The sequence below is a fragment of a genome, unplaced genomic scaffold, assembly GCF_019419815.1.
Source record: "Pyrus x bretschneideri cultivar Hongxiangsu unplaced genomic scaffold, Pyrus_bretschneideri_v1 Contig3, whole genome shotgun sequence".
NCBI classification, from domain to species: Eukaryota; Viridiplantae; Streptophyta; class Magnoliopsida; order Rosales; family Rosaceae; genus Pyrus; species Pyrus x bretschneideri.
Window position 1 is genome coordinate 4273301 of NW_025999612.1, and position 24130 is coordinate 4297430.

The 24130-nt window shown below is 35.8% G+C and overlaps 4 protein-coding genes across 4 annotated transcripts; 1 reads left to right on the forward strand and 3 right to left on the reverse strand.

The window, feature by feature from the left end:
* Positions 1 to 959, reverse strand: LOC125479579. Its single transcript, XM_048589074.1, has one exon. The coding sequence runs from the start codon at positions 850 to 852 to the stop codon at positions 220 to 222; it is 633 nt and encodes a 210-aa protein (XP_048445031.1). The 5' UTR covers positions 853 to 959; the 3' UTR covers positions 1 to 219.
* Positions 960 to 5643: 4684 nt separating this feature from the next.
* LOC125479789 lies at positions 5644 to 6544 on the reverse strand. The gene has a single exon (XM_048589797.1). It carries the CDS (start codon positions 6428 to 6430, stop codon positions 5798 to 5800), a length of 633 nt encoding a protein of 210 aa, XP_048445754.1. The 5' UTR covers positions 6431 to 6544; the 3' UTR covers positions 5644 to 5797.
* Positions 6545 to 18665: 12121 nt separating this feature from the next.
* LOC125479795 (late embryogenesis abundant protein At1g64065-like) lies at positions 18666 to 19575 on the reverse strand. Its single transcript, XM_048589818.1, has one exon. It carries the CDS (start codon positions 19502 to 19504, stop codon positions 18872 to 18874), a length of 633 nt encoding a protein of 210 aa, XP_048445775.1. The 5' UTR covers positions 19505 to 19575; the 3' UTR covers positions 18666 to 18871.
* Positions 19576 to 20535: 960 nt separating this feature from the next.
* LOC125479846 lies at positions 20536 to 21401 on the forward strand. The gene has a single exon (XM_048589936.1). The coding sequence runs from the start codon at positions 20654 to 20656 to the stop codon at positions 21242 to 21244; it is 591 nt and encodes a 196-aa protein (XP_048445893.1). The 5' UTR covers positions 20536 to 20653; the 3' UTR covers positions 21245 to 21401.
* The last annotated feature ends 2729 nt before the right edge of the window (positions 21402 to 24130 follow it).

Consider the following 24130-nt stretch of genomic DNA (forward strand, 5'->3'; position numbering starts at 1 on the left):
TAAGCAAAATTCTGTCTCCGTCACTAATAAAAATCAGGCACTGTAAAACAAATGACAACATCTAGTAATTCGAAAACCAAAATACCATTATGAACAATAAATATACGTATAGAGGAAATATAAAGATCAACGAATTAAAAAATCCAATAACTAGACTTGATCACTCGCAAAGATGTAGAGTACTAGTACTAACTCTAATGCCAAGTAGCAACTCTGTTTTCACTTGCATTGCAAACTTTTGAGCTTCTTGGCTGACAGATCAAATGCAATGGTGCAGTCCATGGTGGAAGACTTCTTCTTCTTCATTATAAGCATCAGTTCAACCTTTCCAGTCACCTTAGCCGCACTGTTGAGGGTCAACACCCCGCTGCTCAATTCACTGCCAAGATTGGAACCGCTTAATGCACTCGAACTCAAGCTCACCTCAACATTCATTTTTTTGGTGGAAAGCATTCCAGCCTTGCTCTTTGGAATAACTACTTGCCCAACAGCTGCGCCTTGGTACAAAAACGTGACAGTGCTTGCATCAAACTTGTAAGGACCCCAGTTTGTGTTTTTCACCTTGATTTGGGTTGTGAATTTTGTGTCGAATGAAGGTGTTGCCGGGACGGAATTGAGTTCTTGGACGTCAATGTTGCCTAGCCTGACCTTAGGGGTCTTAACTTTCATGACAGTGAGACTGATCACAGTTATGACAATGATCTGAAACACAATGAAAACACCGACATAAATGGCCAACTTGATTCTCTTCTTGCGTTTGAGCTCATCGGCTGATTGCAAAGACTCTGCATCACTTCTCTGGTAACCATTTGCCGTGGCCAAGGGATAGGCTTGGTTGGTTTTCTCAGCCATGTTTCTTTTGTTTTCTGGTATGAAATGGGGAGGAAACTTTCCCTGCTTTTGTTTTGTCGGTTCGGTTTTCTTGGATTAAACTTGGTAGTGGAGGGAGTTGTTTGTGGAAATATTGGAAGAGTAGCGAGCTATATATGGTGTTTGGAGTTTGGCCTATTTTCAATGAGTTAAGAGGGGGAATGTATTTCCAGGAAATCGCGACTTGGGCCAAGAATTTTATTGCTAACGCCAACGCGTCCAAAGCCGAATGTGAAAACTTATTTTTGACTTCTAGATGATGGATGAGTTTTGAGAGGACTTTTAGCATATTGTATATCAACAGAAGCTTCGATTCTATCCGTTGGCATACACCACATCTCCCAAATGGCAGGTGAGATTGTGAACCATTACTTTATAATAATCACCCGTCACTAATCAAATTGGTAATAGTATTATCAAAATTAATATTTTCTTAATTTTGACTTATTCTGTTGTCTAATAAGGTTCCTCTTCAATTTATTGCTCGTAACCATTACAAGCAAGAAGTTCAAACTCTTGAAGATTGAGAGTTTTGGTCCTTTAAAGCAGAGGGATTAATATAAATTATGAAGATAATAGATAGGGGTGGAAAAAATTCCCGAAAATCCCGAACCGAACCGAAAAAATCCCGATCCCAAACCAAAAATTTCCCAAACCGAAATTTCCGAAATTTTCGGGATGCTATCCCGAACCAATCCCAAAATTTCGGTATGGGATTCGGGATTGGCTTCTCGATATTTCGGGAATCCCATACCAAACCGAAAATATATAATATTAATTATTATATATATTTATACATATATATATATATTACTCTTTTATAATTGATGCTAGTAGTTTCTAATTCATGCTCAGCAACCTAGAATGCCCTACACCTTGCATATTTTTCATGTTCTGTTTGATATTCATGTGGATTTTATTATTGCTGCTGCCATGGCTGATGATTTCAGAAGACTTGATTCTTTTGTCTCTCAACAGATTGCAAAAAGAGTTTAATTAATTTGAATTTTGACTATGATAAAAAGAGTCAAGCATGCCAATGTTCAATTAAATGGTAGTGTGAATGAAATGAAATTCCTAGTTCATAAATGTGTTCTTGAATTATATATTTGAAGAACAATTCATAATTTCATATTTCAATTTGGGATTCCCGATTTGTCCCAAAATCCCGAAAATATTTCGGGATTCCCAAAATTTGGGATTCCCGAAAATTTGGTTTGGGATTGGTCTTCAAATTCCCGTCCCAAAAAATTTCGGTTTGGGATTCGGTATACTAGTTTCGGTATGGTATCCCATACCGAACCACCCCTAATAATAGATGTGAATACACAGCTCTCACTACTATAAAAAAACACTTTGCACGACGAAATAAGATTTGCCGTGCAAAGTATGAATTCGTCGCTCAAAACCTTGCGTGACGAATTTTTTATCGCTAATGATTTGTCGCGCAAAGTTTTTGGTTTTTTTTTTTATATATTTTATTTAATTAAATTAATTTAATATTTTTCACAACGAAAATTGTTTTATTATTTCTCTTATTTTAATTTAATTATAGTAATTGTTTGCACGACGAAATATTTGGTAGCCCAAGATTTTTCGAGTTTTTACTTGTTTTTAATTTAATTTAATTATATGACTTTATTTTTTAATTGCTTTAATTTAAATTGATACATTCAAAATAAAATTATATATGAAAAATATTGATCAAATTATCCATAATATATATTATATTAAAAAATGTACATATAAATTAATAAAGTACAATAATAAAATCCTAATGCAAGTATATTGTAGTGGTGGTGTTTTTGGTTGGGGGGGGGGGGGGTGGATATGGTCCAATAGCATCCTAATTCTCAACTTCTCAACTTTCTCTGTCAGAGTCCCGACGATTCCCTACAAGAAAAAAAGCATGGTCAAATAACCAAAAAACAACATAAAATAATACCAAACAATTGGCATAACCTCCCCTAAAATCGGCATACCACAAATCTGACCCCGAACTCCCCATCACCCTGTACCTGACCCCAAATCCCACCCTAAACCCAAAATTAACTCCAAAAACACATTAATGAAAAAAAAATTAAAATTTAGGGAGAAAATACCTTCACTTAAGATTGAGAGTGAATGAGAGATAGGGAGGAGGAGAGAGTGTGAGACAGTGAGAGGAGATAGTGAGAGAGGAGAGAGTGAGTGAGTGAGAGATAGAGAGAGAGAGAGAGAGAGGAGAGAGTGAGTGAGTGAGAGAGAGATAGAGAGAGAGAGATGAGAGATTGAGTGTGAGTGAGAGGAGTGAGTATGAGAGTAATGTTCGGATTTAGGGAGAGGGAAAGAGAAATGAGAGGTAAGAGAATAAGGAGAGACAATGAGAAATTTGTGGAAGAGTTATTTTAGTTTTAAAAACCGTATCACTTTGATACCGGAGTTAGAAAACAAGACAAGTGAATGGGCATAGCAACACTCATTGTATTTGTAGAACCTTGTTGAATCAATGCTATGTTTTAAGTGGCCTCTTTAGAAGTTCCCTTAATATTAAAGATACAAAAAGTTTGAAGTTTTTTTTTTTCCATTGAAATTGTGAAAGGTATAGAATAGCTATGAAAATGGTGAAAGGTATAGAATAGCGAAGCAGGAGGTGAAGAAAGCTGTGAGAAAAGCTAAGCTAGCAACTTATGACGATATGTATAAGCGACTAGATACTAAAGAAGGAGAATTGGATATCTATAAACTAGCTAGAGCAAAGGAAAAGAAGACAAGGGACCTAAATCAAGTGAGGTGCATCAAGGATGAGGATGGAAAGATTCTTGCTACAGAGAACGCAGTCAAAGACAGATGGAAAGGTTATTTTCATAATTTTTTCAATGAAAAACATGAAAGGAGTACTTCTTTGGGGGAGTTGAGTAACTCAGAAGAGTGTAGAAACTACTCCTTTTAACTCCGAATCAGGAAGGAAGAAGTGGTTGTAGCTTTGAAAAAGACGAAGCATAGAAAAACAGTGTGCCCAGATGATATACCGATCGAAGTGTGGAAAGTCTTGGAAGAGACGGGTATAGCATGGCTCACAGACCTTTTCAATAGGATTTTAAAAACGTAGAAGATGCCAAATGAGTGGCGAAAGAGCACTTTGGTGCCTATCTACAAGAATAAGGGCGACGTACAAAATTGCATGAACTATAGGGGTATTAAGCTAAAGAGTCATACAATGAAGCTCTGGGAGAGAGTCATTGAGCATAGATTGAGGCAAGAGACACGGGTTTCGGACAACCAATTCGGGTTCATGCCAAGGTGCTCAACCATGGAGGCCATATATCTCTTAAGAAGATTGATGGAAAGATATAGAGATAGGAAAAAGCATTTACACATGGCCTTTATAGATTTGGAAAAAGCGTATGATAGGCTCTCAAGAGACATTCTTTGAAGGATTTTAGAGAAGAAAGGAGTACGAATAGCATATATCCAAGCTATAAAGGATATGTATGATGGAGCAAAGACTGTCGTAAGAACTCATGAAAGACAAACCGAAAGCTTCCCTATAACTGTAGGGTTACATCAAGGCTCATCCTTAAGTCCTTACATTTTTGCATTGGTAATGGATGAGTTAACGGGACAAATTCAAGATGATATCCCTTGGTGTATGCTTTTCGCAGACAATATAGTGTTGATAGATGAAACTCAGGAATGGGTAAATGCAAAGCTTAACCTTTGGAGAAAAGTGTTGGAATCTAAAGGTCTTTGCCTAAGCCGATCAAAGACAGAATATATGGAGTACAAGTTTAGTGCAAATGGAGGCCAAAATGAGTTAGGGGTGAGGATCGGAGATCAGGAAGTGCCAAAGAGCGACCACTTTCGCTACCTAGGATCTATCTTCCAAAAGAACGGAGAATTAGATGGAAACCTCAACCATAGAATACAAGCTGGATGGATGAAGTGGAAGAGTGCATCCGGCGTGTTGTGTGATTGCCGTATGCCACTGAAGCTTAAGGGAAAACTTTTAGGACGGCAATAAGGCCGGCGATGCTGTATGGCACGGAATGTTGGGCGGTGAAGCATTAAAACGTACATAAAATGGGTGTAGCAGAGATGAGGATGCCTCTTTAGATGTGTGGGCGCACGAGAAAGGATAAGATTAGAAATGAGGATATCCGAGGTAAAGTAGGAGTGGCCGAAATTGAAGGAAATATGAGAGAAAATCGGTTACGGTGGTTTGGACATGTGCAAAGTAGGCCTACTGATGCTCTGGTTGGAAGATGTGACTAAGGGACAGAGGTTTAGGGCCAAAGGGGTAGAGAAAAACCTAGGAAAACTTTGGAAGAGACTCTAAGAAAAGACTTAGAGTACTTGGATCTAACGGAGGACATGACATAGAACCGAACGCAATGGTGTTCTAGGATTCATATAGCCGACCCCACTTAATGGGAAAAGACTTTGTTGTTGTTTTTGTGAAATTGTAATTGTATTTCATAATTAAAGTCCTAGTCGATCGGAAATAGTTTGGTAAAAATCGCGGGCAGAGCTAATGCATGCCTAGTCAGTGCAGGCTGTGCAGCTGCGCTCACTTGGAAAAATAGTGCAGGGTTTGTCCGATTAATTTTGGAGTGGCAAATTATAGAACCGGAGCGTAGTAAAACCTCCACTTAGAAAAGTAGTGGAGGCTTTGTCCCAATTGGAATTTCATAATTTAACTATATTTAGTTTATTTTTTTACGCTCCACATGAGGAATTAAAATTTTGGCTCTGTTACTGATAAAATTCAGCCTTAGTAAAACAAATGACAACGATTCAAAAATCAAAAGTAGCATTATGAACAACAAATATACGTATGTAGGAAATATAAAGATCAACGAATTAAAAAATCCAATAACTAGTCTTGATCACTCCCAAAGATGTAGTGTACTAGTACTAACTCTAATGCCAAGTAGCTAATCTGTTTTCACTTGCATTGCAAACTTTTGAGCGTCTTGGCTGACAGATCAAATGCAATGGTGCAGTCCATGGTGGAAGACTTCTTCTTCTTCATTATAAGCATCAGTTCAACCTTTCCAGTCACCTTAGCTGCACTGTTGAGAGTCAACACCCCGCTGCTCAATTCACTGCCAAGATTGGTACCGCTTAATGCACTCGAACTCAAGCTCACCTCGACATTCATTTTTTTAGTGGAAAGCATTCCAGCCTTGCTCTTTGGAATAACTACTTGACCAACAGCCGCGCCTTGGTACAAAAACGTGACAGTGCTTGCATCGAACTTGTAAGGACCCCAGTTTGTGTTTTTCACCTTGATTTGGGTTGTGAATTTTGTGTCGAATGAAGGTGATGCTGGGACGGAGTTGAGTTCTTGGATGTTGATGTTGCCTAGTCTGACCTTAGGGGTCTTAACTTTCATGACAGTGAGACTGATCACAGTTATGACAATGATCTGAAACACAATGAAAATACTGACATAAATGGCCAACTTGATTCTCTTCTTGCGTTTGAGCTCATCGGCTGATTGCAAAGACTCTGCATCACTTCTCTGGTAACCATTTGCCGGTGCCAAGGGATAGGCCTGGTTGGTTTTCTCAGCCATGTTTCTTTTGTTTTCTGGTATGAAATGGGGAGGAAACTTTCCCTGCTTTTGTTTCGTGGGTTCGGTTTTCTTGGATTAAACTTGATAGTGGAGGGAGTTGTTTGTGGAAATATTGGAAGAGTAGCGTGCTATATATACTGTTTGAAGTTTGGCCTATTTTGAATGAGTTAAGAGAGGGAATGTATTTCCAGGAAATCGCGAGTTGGGGTAAGAATTTTATTGCTGACGCCAAACGCGACCAAGGCCAAATGTGAAAACTTACTTTTGACTTCTAGATGATGGATGAGTTTTGAGAGAACTTTTAGCATATGAATCATCAACAGAAGCTTCGATTCTATCCGTTGGCATACACCACATCTCCCAAATGGCAGGTGAGATTGTGAACCATTACTCTATAATAATCACCCTTCACAAATCATATTGTTTATAGTATTATCAAAATTTATATTTTCTTAATTTGACTGATTCTGTTGTCCAATAAGGTTTCCTCTTCAATTATTGCTTGTGAACCATCATAAGCAAGAAGTTCAAAACTCTTGAAGACTGAAAGTTTCGGTCCTTTAGAGCAGAAGGATTTATATAAATTATGAAGCTCATAGATGCAAATACAAAGTTGTTACTACTACAAAAAACACTTTGCGCGACGAACTAAGATTTGTTGTGCAAAGTATGAATTCGTCACTCAAAACCTTGCACAACGAAATTTTTGTCGCTAATGGTTCGTCACACAAAGCTTGTGAAGATAGGGTTGCATGGTCAAAATTAATCTTCGTCGCGCAAAGTTTTTGTTTTTGTTTTTTGTATTTTATTTAATTATATTAATTTAATATTTTGCATGACGAAAATTGTTTTATTATTTCTCTTATTTTAATTTAATTATAGTAATCGTTTGCATGACGAAATATTTGGTAGCGCAAGATTTTTTGAGTTTTTACTTTTTTTTTTAATGTAATTTGACTTTATTTTTCAATTGCTTTAATTTAAATTGGCACATTCAAAATAAAATTACATATGAAAATTATTGATCAAATTATTCATAATATAAGTTATATTTAAAATGTACATATAAATTAATGAAGTACAATAATAAAATCCTAACGCAAGTATATTATAGTGGTGGTGGCAGCAGGGGATCTGGTCTGATAGCATCCTAATTCTCAACTTTCTCCGTCAAAATCCCGACGATTCCCTACGAGAAAAAAATGGGCAAATAACCAAGAAAACAACACAAAATAATACCAAAAAACTGGCATAATCTCCCCTAAAATTGGCATACCCCAAACTCTCCCCTCACCCTATACCCGACCCCAAACCCCACCTTAAATCCAAAATTAGCTCCAAAAACACATTAATGAAAAAAAATTAAATTTTAGGGAGAAAATACCTTTTGGCAAGATTGAGAGTGAATGAGAGATAGGGAGGAGGAGAGAGTGTGTGACAGTGAAAGGAGATAGTGAAAGAGAGGATGGAGGGAGAGAGAGAGAGAGAGAGAGAGAGAGAGGAGAGATTGAGTGTGAGTGAGAGGAGTGAGTGTGAGAGAGAGGGTCAGATTTGGGGAGAGGGAAAGAGAAAGTTGAGGTAAGAGAATAGAGCGAGACATTGAGAAATTTGTGGAGTTATTTTGGTTTTAAAAACTATATCACTTTGTGTGACAAATAATACAATTTTGTGCGACAAAAGATTGGTCACATAAAGTCTTAAAAAAATTCCCGCATCGCATTTTTGGCGCCCACCCAAATTTTTAGGATTTTGTGTGATGAAAAGATTGGTTGCGTAAAGTTTTACGTGACGGAAGATTATTGGTCGTGCAAAGTTTTAATCATCAATTCGATTCTATCCGTGGCATACACCACATCTCCCAAATGGCAGGTGAGATTGTGAACCATTACTCTATGATAATAACCCTTCACTAATCAAATTATTTATAGTATTATCAAAATTTATATATAGGTAATTTAGCCAAAGGTCAATAAAAACTTTACTATTAAGCCATATATCAATGACATATTTTTGTTTTGAACTTAATTAATGATATATTTTTATTAATTAGGCATAGGTCAATGATGAATGCCACATAGGCTTTGAGTCGTTATAAATAGTTAGAATTTGACTATTCTATCATTTACTGTCTCTTTCTCTCTCTCTAAATGTTATATGGGCTTAAGCTATTATAAATATGGATTTAGATCATCTCCGGATCAATTTTTGGAGATCCTTCGAGCCAATGGATCAAATCCAACAGCCAAAATCTCTTATCCTACCTCTTTTTCCCTCAACTCTTCTCTTTTTCCCTCACTTCGAAGCTCTCAACCTTGAACCACCAACTCCTCAAATTCCAAATTAAATTCAACCCCACCTCAAAATCAGCCCCAACACTGCCACAACCCACCCAAACCCATAAACACCAATTGCGATTCCCTCACCTTACCCTCTCCAAAATCAGCCCATCACCACCACATCCCTCAGTTGCAAGTCCCTTGACCTTAAAATCTCAGCCGATGTTAATGAAACAACAAAGAGAGGGGTCGTGCAAACCAATGTCTTTCGGTTACAGAGATCTTTTTCATAACTATGGAAGAATTAGAGTGAGAGAAATCTCAAATATGAACAAGAAGAAAGAGATGACAAATAAATCTAAAACAGTAAGGGATAGTGAAAAAATAAATCTGACTTAGAGCACAGATGACCTGCAAATTGAATTTGGAGTTTTTTTTTTTAACAATGATGGGGTGTGGGGGCGCGAGTGAGAAATAGGAGTTGAAGGGGAAAAGAGGCGGGGGAGGAGTATTTGGCTGTTGGATTTCTATTCCTATGGAACAGATCTTGAGAGGATTTGAATCCAATAAATAGTTAGAATATGTATATTCTATCGCTCTCTCACACCCTACGTTTACATAAAGGAGTCTACTCAAGTAAAAAAAAAAAAAAAAAAAAAAAAAGGAACCTGGAAACGAACATTACATTGTAGTGTTCTAATGCAAATGTAAAAAACAGAACCAGGAAACGAAGATTGCATTACAGTGTATGTATATAAATGTAAAAAACAGAGCTAGGAAACAGACATTGCATTACAGTGTCTAAAACTAAATGTAAAATCATGAGTCGCATGAGGTGTGAAGTGTAGAAGACGTGTGAGTGATGGAAAAAATAGAACCAGGAAATGGACATTGCATTGCAGTGTCTGAATCCAAATGTACAAAGGAACATGTAAGAGACATGTGAGCAAGGTTCCAAAAGGCGCTAGATGCTAGTAGGGCGGCAGGATAGGGCCTAGCGCCTAGGCGGAGTAGGCGGATTTAAGTAAATCTATTGTATTTCGTGTAAATAAGTGTCTGTTTATACTTAAAATATATATAATTTCATCATAAATTAGAAAATAGAATGACATATATATTATGAAGTATTGGAACATAATGAAAACATAGGGAGCAAACATATAATGTGTGTTTATTTAAGTGTTCAATAAGTCTCTTACAATTTATTGGAAACAATAAAATGCAAAAGGAAAGTTATCTATTTTTTATCTAAGTGAGTTGCAACCTAGGCAGGTGTCTAGGCGGGTCTGGGCGGGCTAGGTGGGTGCCTAGGCGGTCTAGGCACCCTTTCTTAATTTTCAAACGCCTAGACATTAATCGGAGCAGTGACCAGCTGCCTAGTGCCACCACCTAGGAGGGGATTTTTAGAACTCTGTGTGTGAGTGATGGAAAAAACAAAACCAATAAATGGACACTGCAACTCAGTGTCTAAATCCAAATGTAAAAAACAAAATCAAGAAACAGACACTGGATTGGGTCAAATTTAAATGCATTTAAGTATCACTATACATGATTGACCTATTTATAATTAACATAATTATTGTTGATCTATTATTAATATTGTAACTTTTTATTGATTTTTCACAAAATCACCCTTTATATTTTCTTAATTTGACTGATTATGTTGTCCAATAAGGTTTCCTCTTCTTGCTTATGAACCATCATCAGCAAGAATTTCAAAACTCTTGAAGACTGAAAGTTTCGGTCCTTTAGAGCAGAGGGATTAATATAAATTATGAAGCTAATAGATGCGAATACAAAGATGTAAACTTACAAGCCACAATTTAAAAATCTATCGAAGTTGCAAGTGGTGAACTGTCATTGTGGATACGGATTTCCTCTTCAACTTATTATCTCTTGGGTTCAAACTCCCCATTCTCATAGTTTAGATGAATTTAATGTAGATTATCCTATTGTTTGTCAAAAAATTAAAAAAATAAATAAAAATAATCCATGTGCGTTAAGGTAGGGAATATAACCACACAACTAGGGCCGTAAATTAGCTTGAAATAGTTTGAGCTTGGCCAGGTTCGGCTCATGTTTGGCTCGTTGAAGTTCGGTTCATGAAGGAACAGAGAAAAGTTGAAAATCAAAGTATAAAAGGAACAAATGGAATATAAAACTTTATTATTAAAAACAAAGAACTACAGCTGCCAAGAAGGCTACATGAACTAAAGAGTCTACATCTTGACTGAGTTGTTCATAATAAAATACAAAGAATCCTATATATAGCAAGAAATCCTAAACTTAATGGGCAAGGAATCCTAATCCATATCCTCCAAGTAAACTAATAAAAACCATAATAAATTAATTTTTCAACACCCTTGTCAAACCATGGTGGTAACAACGTGAACTTTCCAAGAAGGAAACCAATGGCCAAGCAGATGCAGATTCCAATTCCAATGCAACCAACGACAACCGATAGCAACCAATTATGGGAGAATCTACTCAATTTGGTTTGGGTTCTCTACTCGTTGGTTTTGGATTTGTAATTTGTGGGATTTGAATTGTGAGAGTTTAAGCATTCTTTTGTATCACCGTTTACTTAGTGAAATTCATTGCCATTCTTTGTCCATGGACATAGGCTTTTATGCCGAACCACGTTAATATCTTGTGTTGTTATTTTGAGATTGTTTGTTTTAGCATTCGTCTATGACGTTGATATTTAGTATTTTGTTAGAATTCGCTTCCACTTGCGCATAAAAGTACAACACACAAAAGGCACGGCCTCCTGACTAACCACTGTATGATGATTTGGTTTCTTTGTATTTATTTTACATTCAGGGTTTCTTTCAGGAAATTAAAATAAATCAACAGCACTCATAACTAGCTGAACCAATCTTCGTGACCCGGGATTGGGTCAAAATTTTAGAAGCCCACGATCATGTCAATTTCAGCCAAGGGATACGTTTCCCCAACCTTGTTTTTGTTTTAAATTTGTGTTGATGAATACTTTAAATATGACTACTATGATTGCTTGGAGAATATTTAAGGATACTAATTCAAATAAGGCACTATTTGGTGGGTAAAGAACTAACCAAAGTTGTGACTATTAGTTGCACATACGATAAGTAAACAATTTCACAGGCTAAACATCGGTATTTGCAAAATATGGCAAAGGAGTTTAAAATCTCTTGTGGTGAATTATTAGTCGAGTATTAGCTGTAGATGTGGTATTTAGACCTCTTATCACAAGCCTCTGATCCTGTCACCAGAATTACATTACTAAGGGGCCAATCTCGAAAAATGTTATAGGACCCAATCTCATTTTTAAGATCAAAATTTGATTGGTGATTATTTAAACCACTAAAACTAATTAAAATTTGTTTGTATGTTTATTTTGTAGCAATGACAAACTTTCTCAAAAACCTCAAAGAAAACAAGCTAACTGGCCCAAACTTTCAAATTGGCTCCGCAATCTTCGCTATGTCTTAACTGTTGAGAAGTTAGCATTCCATATGTATGTGGACCCTCCTACTAAGAAGTTATCTGATAACGCCACTCAACAGAAAAGGCGTGAAAGGAAGACTTTGTTGGAGGCTAATGAGACATCGCAATGCTATATGCTAGCAAACTTGAGTCTCGAACTTCGAATATAGATTGACAAATGAAAGCTGCCAAAGTTATCATCGATCAACTTGGGAAGTTGTTCGGAGAAGATATCCGCACGGCCTGCTTTGATGTTGTTAGGGAGTTCATATTGAGCTCGTTGTGTTGAAGGAGGTGATATACAAGCTCATGGAATCAAGATGTTCCATTTGATCGATGACATAAAGAGGCTTGGGGTTGATCTTCATCCTGGTCTTCAACATAACATCATACATGCAATCTGTACCGGACTCATTCAGCCGGTTCTTTTAAACTACCATACGAATGACATCTCGTGTACGACACAAGAACTGGTCCAGATGATGTCCATCGCTTGCAAAGATATCAAGAGAGATAAAGGGAGCAAAGAGTTGCTCGCCATGGGAGAATCGTCTAAATCAAAGCCCAAAAAGAAAGCTAAAGCCAGTACTTAAAAGTTGAAAGCCAAAGGCACAAGCCAAGGCTAGGATCTTAGGTTCGATTCTCGTTAAAGGCAAATCTAAACTACATTATTACTAGTCCATTGTTTATTATTTAATTTTTTTTTCTAGAAGGGATAAACAAGATTCATTCAATCTAATGATTTAATTATTGACAAATTAATGTTTGTATTAATTAATCAATGTGATATACTTGAAGTGTTTGAGAAGTGGGAGCTTGGGTGATGCACATTGTTTGTATCATGCCATTAAATTCATCGAGTGGATTCAAAAATTTTGACATAGTGAGAGTGCAACTTGAAAGTATTTTAGAAGTGTCAAGTAAAGTTGTAAGGAGACTACAGAATTCAAAAGTTTAATTTGAAGCTCTAATCCAATCAAGAGTATCAAGATTCCCTTAACTGCGGGTTTGATGGGGCAATAGCTCAAGCCATAAGACCTTATAGGTTTCATGGAGTAATTCTTATCAGCTTCTAATTCATATCCAAGAGAGATATGAGCAAAAACATTCTTAGAGGCGATAATCGAAAAAAACGTAGTGGACACCTTTACTCAATGAGTGATTAATGCATATAACTGGGACGAAATTCGTAATAGTACGAATTGTCATGCGCTCAACTACCTTTTGTGCAAGTGGGAGATTATTGGAGTATGCCCGAAAAGCAGTTGACGTGGTAACACATAATTGGTTATTCAAGGCAACCTAATGTCGAGTCATCGACGACAAAGGGCAAGTGAGAACATCCGCCGAGCATGGGACCTAATAGTAGACTAGGAAGCTTCATTATTGATTAGAATAAGTCCAAGGAATAACTTAAGTAGTAGGGACTAGATGTAAAGATGTTCCAATCCTGATATACGTAGCCTATGGATCTTAAGTCTAAAATTATCTTCCTAGCCATTGGATGATGAAAGGACTATCGAACATAAAAAATAAAATAAAATAAAATAAAAAATAAAATAAAAAAACCCATGGGCAATGAAACACACATCGTTACGCAAAGTCACTTTGTGCGACGAAACTTTAAACTTCGTCCCGCAAAGTCTTTACAAAAATAAAAAAAAATTATTTTTTTAAATCTTTGTGCGACGAAACCAAATGTTTCGTCACCTAAACCCAATTTATTTTCATTTTTATTTATTTTTATATTATAAATTTTAAAATATAGTTATTTTCATAAGGTTTTATTATTTTGTAAAAACTTTTGCACAATGAATATCAATATTTCATCGCCTAAACCTTATTTACTTATTTTTTATTTATTATATTTTATATTGTTAACCTATTTTTTTTTATTTTCTTTGCGCGATGAATACACATTTGATCACCTAAACCTTATTTATTTTAATTTATTTATATTTTAAATTGTAAAATAAAATTATTTTCTTTTTATTATTTTTTAAAAACTTTGCGTGACGAATACTAATATTTCATCACATAAACCCTATTTATTTAATTTTATATTTTAAATTGTCTAATAAAATTTATTTCTATAAATTTTGTGCAACGAACCAATATTTTGTCGTGCAAAATCGTTAAATTTGGGCGGTGCCGAAAATGGGATGCAGGAAATTTAATTTTGAATTTTTTTTAAAAAGCTTTGCACGACCAATGTTTCGTCGTGCAAAACCCTAAAAATTTGGGTGGGGGGCAAAAATGGGGTGCGAGAATTTTTTTTTAAGACTTTGCACAACCATTTTTTCATTACATAAAATCATATCATTCGTCGCGCAAAGTGCTATGGTTTTTAAAATCAAAATAACTCCTCCACAGTTTTCTCAACATATCTCTCTAGTTTTCTTACCTCTCCTCTCTTTCCCTCTCCCCAAATCCGACCCCCTCACTCACACTCAATATTTTCTCTCTCTCTCTCTCTCTCTCTCTCTCTCTCACTCACTCTCTCACTATCTCTTCTCACTCTCTACTCTCTCTCTCCCTATCTCTCACTCACTCTCAATCTTGCCAAAAGGTATTCTCTCTAAATTTTAACTTCTTTTACATTAATATATGATTTTGGAGTTAATTTTGGGTTTGGGTAGGGTTTGGGGTCGAGTATAGGGTGAGGGGTGGAGTTTGGGGTCGGATTTGGGGTATGCCGATTTTAGGGGAGGTTATGCCCATTTTTTTGTATTATTTTATGTTGTTACTTTTTTATTATTTGACCCTTTTTTTTTTTTTTTGTAGGGAATCTGTCGGGACTTTGATGGTGAAAGTTGAGGATTATGATGCTATCGGACCATTTCCCTTGCCACCACCACCACAATGGACTTGTATTAGGATTTTATTATTGTAATTTGTTAATTTATACGTATATTATGGATAATTTGATCACATTTTTCATATGTAATTTTATTTTGAATATGTCAATTTAAATTAAAGTAATTAAAAAAAAAGCCATACAATTAAATTAAATTAAAAAGTAAAAATTCAAAAAATTTTGCGCTACCAAATATTTCGTCACAATTACTATAATTAAATTAAATAATAGAAATAATAAAAAAAAGTCAATTTAATTAAATAAAAAAATAAAAACTAAAAACTTTCGTCGCGCAAATTGCACTACCAAATATTTCGTCGCATAAAATATTAAATTAGTTTAATTAAATCAAAAATCAAAAATCAAAAACTTTGCGCAACGAAATATTTCGTCACGCAAAGTACCTTCGCGTTTCGTTGCGCAAACCCTATCTTCACGAGCTTTGCGTGACGAACCATGCGCGACCAAAATTTCATCGCGCAAGGTTTTCAGCGACGAAATCTTACTTTGCGCAACAGATCTTATTTCATCATGCAAAGTGTTTTTTGTAGTAGTGTCAACAAAGGCCCATTTGTGTCGTATTCATTAGTAAGTCTCGGACAATGCATGTAGTGACTTAGAATAGGTATAAAGGTGATCGTCTATGAGATCGAGTTCATTGAATATTAACCAACCATAAAAGTGTACGAATGGAAGATTTCCTACTTGTCAATCATTCCACACTTTTGAGTTATGGACGCAACTAGTACTTAGACATGAGGCTTCATTGGTTATCTTGTGTTAATGTATCTAATCTCGGTCTCGCCTCGAAGCTCTGAAACAATAGTGGAGCCCTTTAGTGTGAGGTTCGAGATCATATGTATCAACATAGAGATACGTGAATGCACAAAAAGTAATCTGTCACCTTCTAGGTAATCATGAAGGTTGATATTCCAGTAGCCCATTGACGATCTATCTCTAGAAGCAATCTTTGGCCAAAGCAATGTATATGAGATACATCATCGCAATCATATTCATGCTTAGCATTTGACAAATGTCACATTTTCTAAAATATATGATCGGAATATAGTAGACAGATGAACCAAATTGCATTGTAACCGTAACTAAGGTTCTAAATATGTGTTATATGAATTCAAACATATTCTAACTAATCTAGGTAGCTGAAACTCATTGCTAAATGTTACTATTCGATTTGTGGATATTCCTATAAGGTTGAATTAGAATGGTTTCTAACTATGTAAAATTGGTGAAGTTTTAATTTAATATGAATTATTTATAGAAATTTTTTTTCATTTTATATTTGATTAATTGGTTTGGGCCTTATATTTATTATAAGTTACTTGAACTAAAATAAATAAGGAAGCCTAGTCCGAAAGAAAAGACCGAATTAACAAAATAAATAAAATAATAGCGAATCGGGCTAAAACCCAATAATAGAAGGGGTGTGCGGCAAGCCCAAATGATGTGTCTCCTAAGACGTATGGCACACATATATATGATAGTAGATTAAATTGTAATCTTACTGGCTTATGGAATCGTTGAATATATATATGCCTAAAATGTAGTAAGTTTAAACAAAATAAAGACAAGAAAAAAAAAAAAATAGGGCATCATATTTAAAAGGCTTGTTATATTAACACTTCACATATTGTTGAATGCACCCTATATACTTGATACACCCCACATTTGCTTTTTCAATTAAATTTTTTCTTAATATATCCCCACATACTTTTCCATAATACCCTCACACCCCACAATCTCAACATACACCTTACATTTCTATATATACACCCCACATTTTCTCCATACACATCCCTGTACTCTTCACAATGACTTTTTTTTTTCTCTGTGCTATGTACTGTTGATACAAAATCATTCATGTCATACCAGGATTTTCTTACTGCTAGAGAGGTTCAAATAGAGGAAAGTAGAAGCTGCATGTTTGGGGAACCTTACAAAAGTGAAACGGCAGAAGTTTCTATGCGAAAGAAGGCAATGACTGTAATCTGAGACCAATGAAGTTTAAACTTCACCATTTATGACGGTGCATTTTGAATAAGGTGAAACTTCCAAAACGTCGATTTCATGTTCTACTCATCAAAATTAATTTTTCTCAATCAATGGGTTTGTAGTTTCATTGGTTAGGCTTTTTGTTCTACAATGGAGAGTGAGAGTGGTTTATAGAGTTGAAGAAGATAAATAATCTTGTGATATACATGTTAAAAGTCATTTGGGGTGCATTTAGTATTTTTTTAATTTTTTTAAAAAACCTTATATGACACACCTCGACCGAGATCAGGGCATGCTGGCCGTCACGTGGAAGTGACGTAACCATGTGCACAGTGCGAAAGCTAATAAATAATAATAAAAGTACGAATAAATAAAAACCAGCTATACACAAAGTAATAACATACATGTGAAAGCGTAAGTGTAAGAAACAAAGTTCAGAGCACGGAAGACCTAATGCAGTCCGGGCGAAACAACACTAAATAAACACACCCAAAGGTGGTCCTACACTGGTGATAATCTGTCAAATAAGCCGGGAAAATCCTCTAGGGAGCCACCAAAAGCGCTAGCCGAACTAGAACCTGGAGGGACGCAAAACAGAAAGCGTGAGTGGGCAAAAACAAAGCTTTTCAAAAACCATTTTATAAACAAAGTTCTAACCCCTCGCCGTAAAACCTGTATACTTCTCAGAAAAATAGAATATAAACATATATATAATAACCATGCTCGGAAATATGTCATGCCAAATGCCTCGAAATAAAATGCAAGTACTCAGGTAATGCCAAACAATGCCATGTAATCTGTCAGCCGGAGTCACCTAACGTGACTTGTACGGCTGAATCTAGAGCTCAAATCTCCAACTCACTAACTATACCTGCACACGAGTCGGAACCACCTAAAGTGGTTTGTACGACAGGACTGGATGTATAATAAGTACGCTTAAGTGCTACGATCACGTGAAGATTGGGCGAGTACTTTAGGTGGTTCCGACTCATGTGCAGGTATAGTTAGTGAGTTGGAGATTTGAGCTCTAGATTTAGCCATACAGGTCACGTTAGGTGACTCCGGCTGACAGATTACATGGCATTGTTTGGCATTACCTGAGTACTTGTATTTTATTTCGAGGCATTTGGCATGGCATATTTCTGAGCATGGTTATTATATATATGTTTATATTCTATTTTTCTGGGAAGTATACAGGTTTTACGGCGAGGGGTTAGAACTTTGTTTATAAAATGGTTTTTGAAAAGCTTTGTTTTTGCCCACTCACGCTTTCTGTTTTGCGTCCCTCCAGGTTCTAGTTCGGCTAGCGCTTTTGGTGGCTCCCTAGAGGATTTTCCCGGCTTATCTGACAGATTATCACCAGTGTAGGACCACCTTTGGGTGTGTTTATTTAGTGTTGTTTCGCCCGGACTGCATTAGGTCTTCCGTGCTCTGAACTTTGTTTCTCACACTTACGCTTGCACATGTATGTTATTACTTTGTGTATAGCTGGTTTTTATTTATTCGTACTTTTATTATTATTTATTAGCTTCCGCACTGTGCACATGGTTATGTCACTTCCACGTGACGGCCAGTATGCCCTGATCTCTGTCGGAGTGTGTCATTATAAGGTCAAAACTGTCAATGCACAATATATAAGTCATTTAATATTAAATTTTAAAATGGAGTGTATTCAACATTATATGTGGTGCTAATAAAAAAAAGCCTATTTGGAAAACAAGTACAGCAATAATATTGTGTTTCTGCAGAAAATACACTAAACTCACAAAGAGTGAAAAAAAAAATGAAAAAATAATAAATCAAGAATTAATGTTGATCTCGCAAGTCTGATCACTTGCACTGCAAACTTTTGAGAGTCTTTGATGACAAATCAAATGCAATGGTACAATCCATGGTGGAAGATTTTTTCTTCTTCATTACCAACATAAGTTCAACCTTTCCTGTCAACTTAGCCGTGCTGTTGAGAGTCAACACCCCACTGTTCAATTCACTACCAAGATTGGAACTGCTCAATGCACTTGAACTCAAGCTCACCTCGACGTCAATTTTTTTGGTGGAAAGCATTCCAGCCTTGCTCTTTGGAATAGAAACTTGCCCGACAGTCGCACCTTGGAACAAAAACGTGACAATGGCTGCATCAAACCTATATGGACCAAAATTTGTGTTCTTGACTTTGATTTGGGTTGAGAATTTCGTGTCGAATGAAGGTGTTGTTGAGGCAGAGTTGAGCTCTTGGACGTTGATGTTGCCTAGTCTGACTTTCGGGGTCTTAACTTTCATGACAGTGAGACTCATCGCCGTTATGACCATGATCTGAAACACAATGAAAATACCAATGTAAATGGCTAACTTGATTCTCTTCTTACGTTTCAGCTCATCAGCGGATTCCAAAGACTCTGCATCACTTTTTGTGTAACCATTTGCTGGTGCTAAAGGATAAACCTGTTGGTTCTTTTCGGCCATGTTCTTGTGATTGTTTGAGGTGTATGTTTTCAGGGATGAAACTTGGAAGTGAAGGGAGTTTGTGGAAATGACGGAAGAGTCATGCACTATATATAGCGTTTGGAGTTTGGACTATTTTCAATAAGTTGTGTAGGGGGGAATGAGCTTCCTGTAAAGTGAGTTTCAAGGGAAGAATTTGATTGCAGACGCGCCAAACGCGTCCAAAGCCAAAGGTGAACTTATTGTCTTCTAGATGATCGACGACTTTGGCGAAGCATCTAATATACACTTTAGATCATCTTATATTGTTACTTTTTCTTTCAGCTGTCTTGACATCGACATTCAAAATATCAATGGAAGCATCTATTAGTACACTTTAATATTTATAAACTTGGACAAGAAGGCTATTAATTTCTAGGGTGATTTTCACTCTCAATTTCTCTTTTTGCCCTTTTTAATTATTTGTTTATTTTTCTTTAATTTATTCAATCGTAAGACTAAAAAAAATGTAGAAATACAGTAGCAGGAAAAAAAAAAAATAGATGAGTGCAGAGGAGAAAATTGAGGGCGAAAAACATTTTCCTTTTTTCTATTTCTTATGGAAAAAGTAGAATGGGTTCTCAGATTATAATATTAGACTGAAAGATATTTTCAAACTAATCCAGAAAAAACAAGGCTTAAGAAACTTAAATTAACATTCAAGCTAATATTTTGTTTCACATGTGATTGATATGATTATTATAATAGAAAGCACATGACTCATAATACTGATGTACAGGGAACATTTTAATATAAACTTTGCCTAGAACACAAACATTTGGATCTCTACAAGTCTTACAGAGAAAGGCACCTCATGTGTTATTTTGTATTTTATATCCATTTCTTTGTATGCTATGTGACACAAAAGACTTCTTCCTACATACAGCCGTCTAGATTGATCCAGAACGTCAAAAAGCCTACCCTATACGCGCGTTTTGGATACACTATTTGAGCATTTCCTAGAAGCTTGTACCACACAACATTAACCCTCTATATATAACACACTGCTCTTCCATCATTTCCACAAACTCCCTCCACTTCCAAGCTTTCATCCCACAAAAGAAACTAGCAAAAGTAGCGGATAACTAACATTGTCTCCACTTTCATATCAGAAAAGAATAAGAAATTAACATGGCTTGGAAAAGAAATGATGAGGAATCTTTGCAATCCGCTGATGAGGTGAAACGCCAGAAAAGAATCAAGTTGGCCATTTATATTGGTATTTTTATTGTGTTTCAGATCATTGTCATAACCACGATGAGTCTCACTGTCATGAAAGTTAAAACCCCGAAGGTCAGACTAGGCAACATCAATGTCCAAGACCTCAACTCCATCCCGGCAACATCTTCATTCGACACTAAATTCACAACCCAAATCAGAGTCAAGAACACAAATTTTGGTCCATACAAGTATGATGCTGGCATTGTCACGTTTTTGTACCAAGGCGCTACTGTCGGGCAAGTTTCTATTCCAAAGAGCAAGGCTGGAATGCTTTCCACCAAAAAGGTTGACGTCGAGGTGAGCTTGAGTTCAAGTGCACTGAGCAGTTCCAATCTTGGCAGTGAATTGAGCAGCGAGGTGTTGATTCTCAACAGTGCGGCTACGTTGACTGGAAAGGTTGAACTTATGTTTATAATGAAGAAGAAGAAGTCTTCCACCATGGACTGCACCATTGCATTTGATTTGTCATCAAAGACGGTCAAAAGTTTGCAATGCAAGTGATCAGACAAACCAAGTAGGGTGGAGTTGAACTGCGTTCTTTCTGTAACATCTTTAGGATTCAAATTGCGAGTGAACAAGACTAGTTCTTGATTTATTATTATTTATGCGACGTTGAATTTGTATTTGATATAAAAAAAATTTAATTATTTTTTAACCATTTATGCCAGTTTTTCCTTTCTTCCTATCTCCAATAGATGATTGATATGTATTTAAACTAACCTAAATAATAGATTAATTTAAACCAAATTAAACTCGCAAGTGCACGAATCAATTGTAGAAATATATGCAAATATGAGGTCGATCCCACAAGGATTGCTTCTAATACCAATTCAACCAGTTGATTATGTGAAACTTAACTTAACTAGGAAACGACTGATTTACTAATTGATTATGAAAAGTAATTAAAACTTCAACTTAAAATTAAACCAAGAATATGAATAACCAAAAACACACAACGAATGTAGTTTAAAAGAAATTAATGTGATGGAAGCCTAAGGTCATGAATCCACCAATAACAATCATATTCCCTTTTCTTCAAGCCGATTACTATCCAATTATCATGCCAATATTTAAGGTTGTTCTTTCTAAGATATGAATTAATCCTTGGTCAGGCATCAACTCGTTTGTCTATACATGATAACTATATCCTATTGGTTAGGCATACAGTTAAACACATAAAAACCCATTAAGCACTAAAGAATAATGTCAACCAAGTAGGACTAGCTTGATATTGGTTATCCTCACTAGTTTGTCCACTCTTCTTAATCTTAGTTCCAATAAACCTAATTGATATTGGTTATCCTCTCAGATTTATCTAAATATCTAGAAACAAGTTCACAATGATGGCCAGTCATAAGAACATTCGAAACTAGAATAGATTAAGCACAAAGATTAAGAACTAAACATGGCATGTAATCGAACAATAATCAACAAAATACTTCGGGAATAATCATGTCATGGCTTCATCATAAACCTTAGAAAAGTATTTTAGTTACACATAATCATAATAGAAATCACAAAAGAAGTCATGGAAGATAAAACCCGGAAAAGAATGGTAAAAGCACACTAAACTGCCCTCCTTCACTTTGGATGAATTTTCTTGTGTATTGTTCCTCCTTTTAGACAGCCTATGGCCCTCTATTTATTCTATAAAATTCTAAAAAGTCTAATAAAAACTATCCTAAAAGAAAGCAAACTCCTAAATAATTAACGACACAAACAAGGAAAGAGTCCTTCTTGACTTGGGAAACACGGCATCTGATTTACATGCCAGATTTGGAGTCGATTTCCCTTCTGGAAAATTCTGTAAAAATATGAGCAACGTAGCTTTTATCTCTTATCTTTCCAGGTATATAACACACGTCACTAGGAAAAATCGGGAAAGCCTTCAAATCTTCATTCTCCTACAGCTGCGCAATTCTGACGAGAAAACAACTTCTGCGGGATTCATTTGTGAAACTGGAATGAATGGCTCTATGGAAAATTATGAAATTCGGACATAATGATCTTCAGCCTCTTAGCTTCCTTCTCCAATTAGCCTTGCATCAAAACTCCTCCGGAAAGTCGAATTATCACCAAAAACGTCCTAGGTGCGCAGATTGGCTGAAACAGAGAAAAGGAAAGTAATAATGCTCTTTTATAATCAATTCCTTAACAAAACTTAGGGATAATTAATATGAAAATATGATAAATAATGCACGTATCAAATACCCCCAAACTAAGCTTTTGCTAGTCCTCGAGTAAAACAAAAAATAAAAGACAACAAGAAAACAATAGAACTTCCATAAATTAGCCTCAAAGCAATCAATAGACGGTCACCAAACTTAAGAGAATTAAATATTTTTCAAAATAGAACTAACCAAACCTTACACGACATTCTCAAGTGTAATGAGTGAAATAACCAATATCAATACAACTTACTCAACCCGGATAGGTATATGCAAACCAAAGCTTCCACTTCAAATCCTCTTCCATGAATATCACTCAGAAAGAAAATCACACATTAAAGGGCAAATTGTTTCACTCAAATTATGATAAGCAAAATAAAACCCCATAAGCTTGCTCTTCATATCAACTCTCCACTAATGTAAATCAATGCAACACCAAAGATCAAAGATCTTTACAAGAGTTGTAACAATGGGCTAGGGTATGAGCTATCAAAGAAAGGATATGGAAAAAACTAAAGCTTAAGAAATGCCAAGATATCTTCATAATGTAATTCAATTGATCCTCTTTTCAAACTTGGATCTTCTATTATTGGCGTCTAGGACTCATGTCATAAGAATGGAACAATTTCAAACTCTTCTTTTCTAATTCTTTTATTTTTATTTATCTTTTCTTCTCTTTTGTTTTCACAGAAGAATAAAATAAAAATAATACTATACATGATACCTCGGTACATGCCCTTTTTTTATTGTAGAACCCAACCTTTATCTTCATTGACGTCCACTTGATATCTCATAAGCTATAGGGTATGGCTAATATAGGTTAAATAGGTAAGGATGAATATGTGTAATGAAAGAAAAGGCTAAGTATTTGGCTTCAAAAGGGTAACTAGGGATAATATAACATAAAAGTTTGGTTAGAAAAGCTCAAACGATCCAAACATGGCCTTAATCATCTCCCTAGTGTTGCATGACTTAGGATTTCGCCTCGAGAGATATTGAAGCAAGTTCTAGATAAAAATCCTATGGGCCTCTATTTATTCTATAAAATCCTAAAAAGTCTGATAAAAACTATCCTAAAAGAAAACAAACTCCTAAATAATTAATGACACAAATTAGGAAAGAGTCCTTCTTGACTTGGGAAACACGACATCTGATTTACATGCCAGATTTGGAGTCGATTTCCCTTCTGGAAAATTCTGTAAAAATATGAAAAATGTAG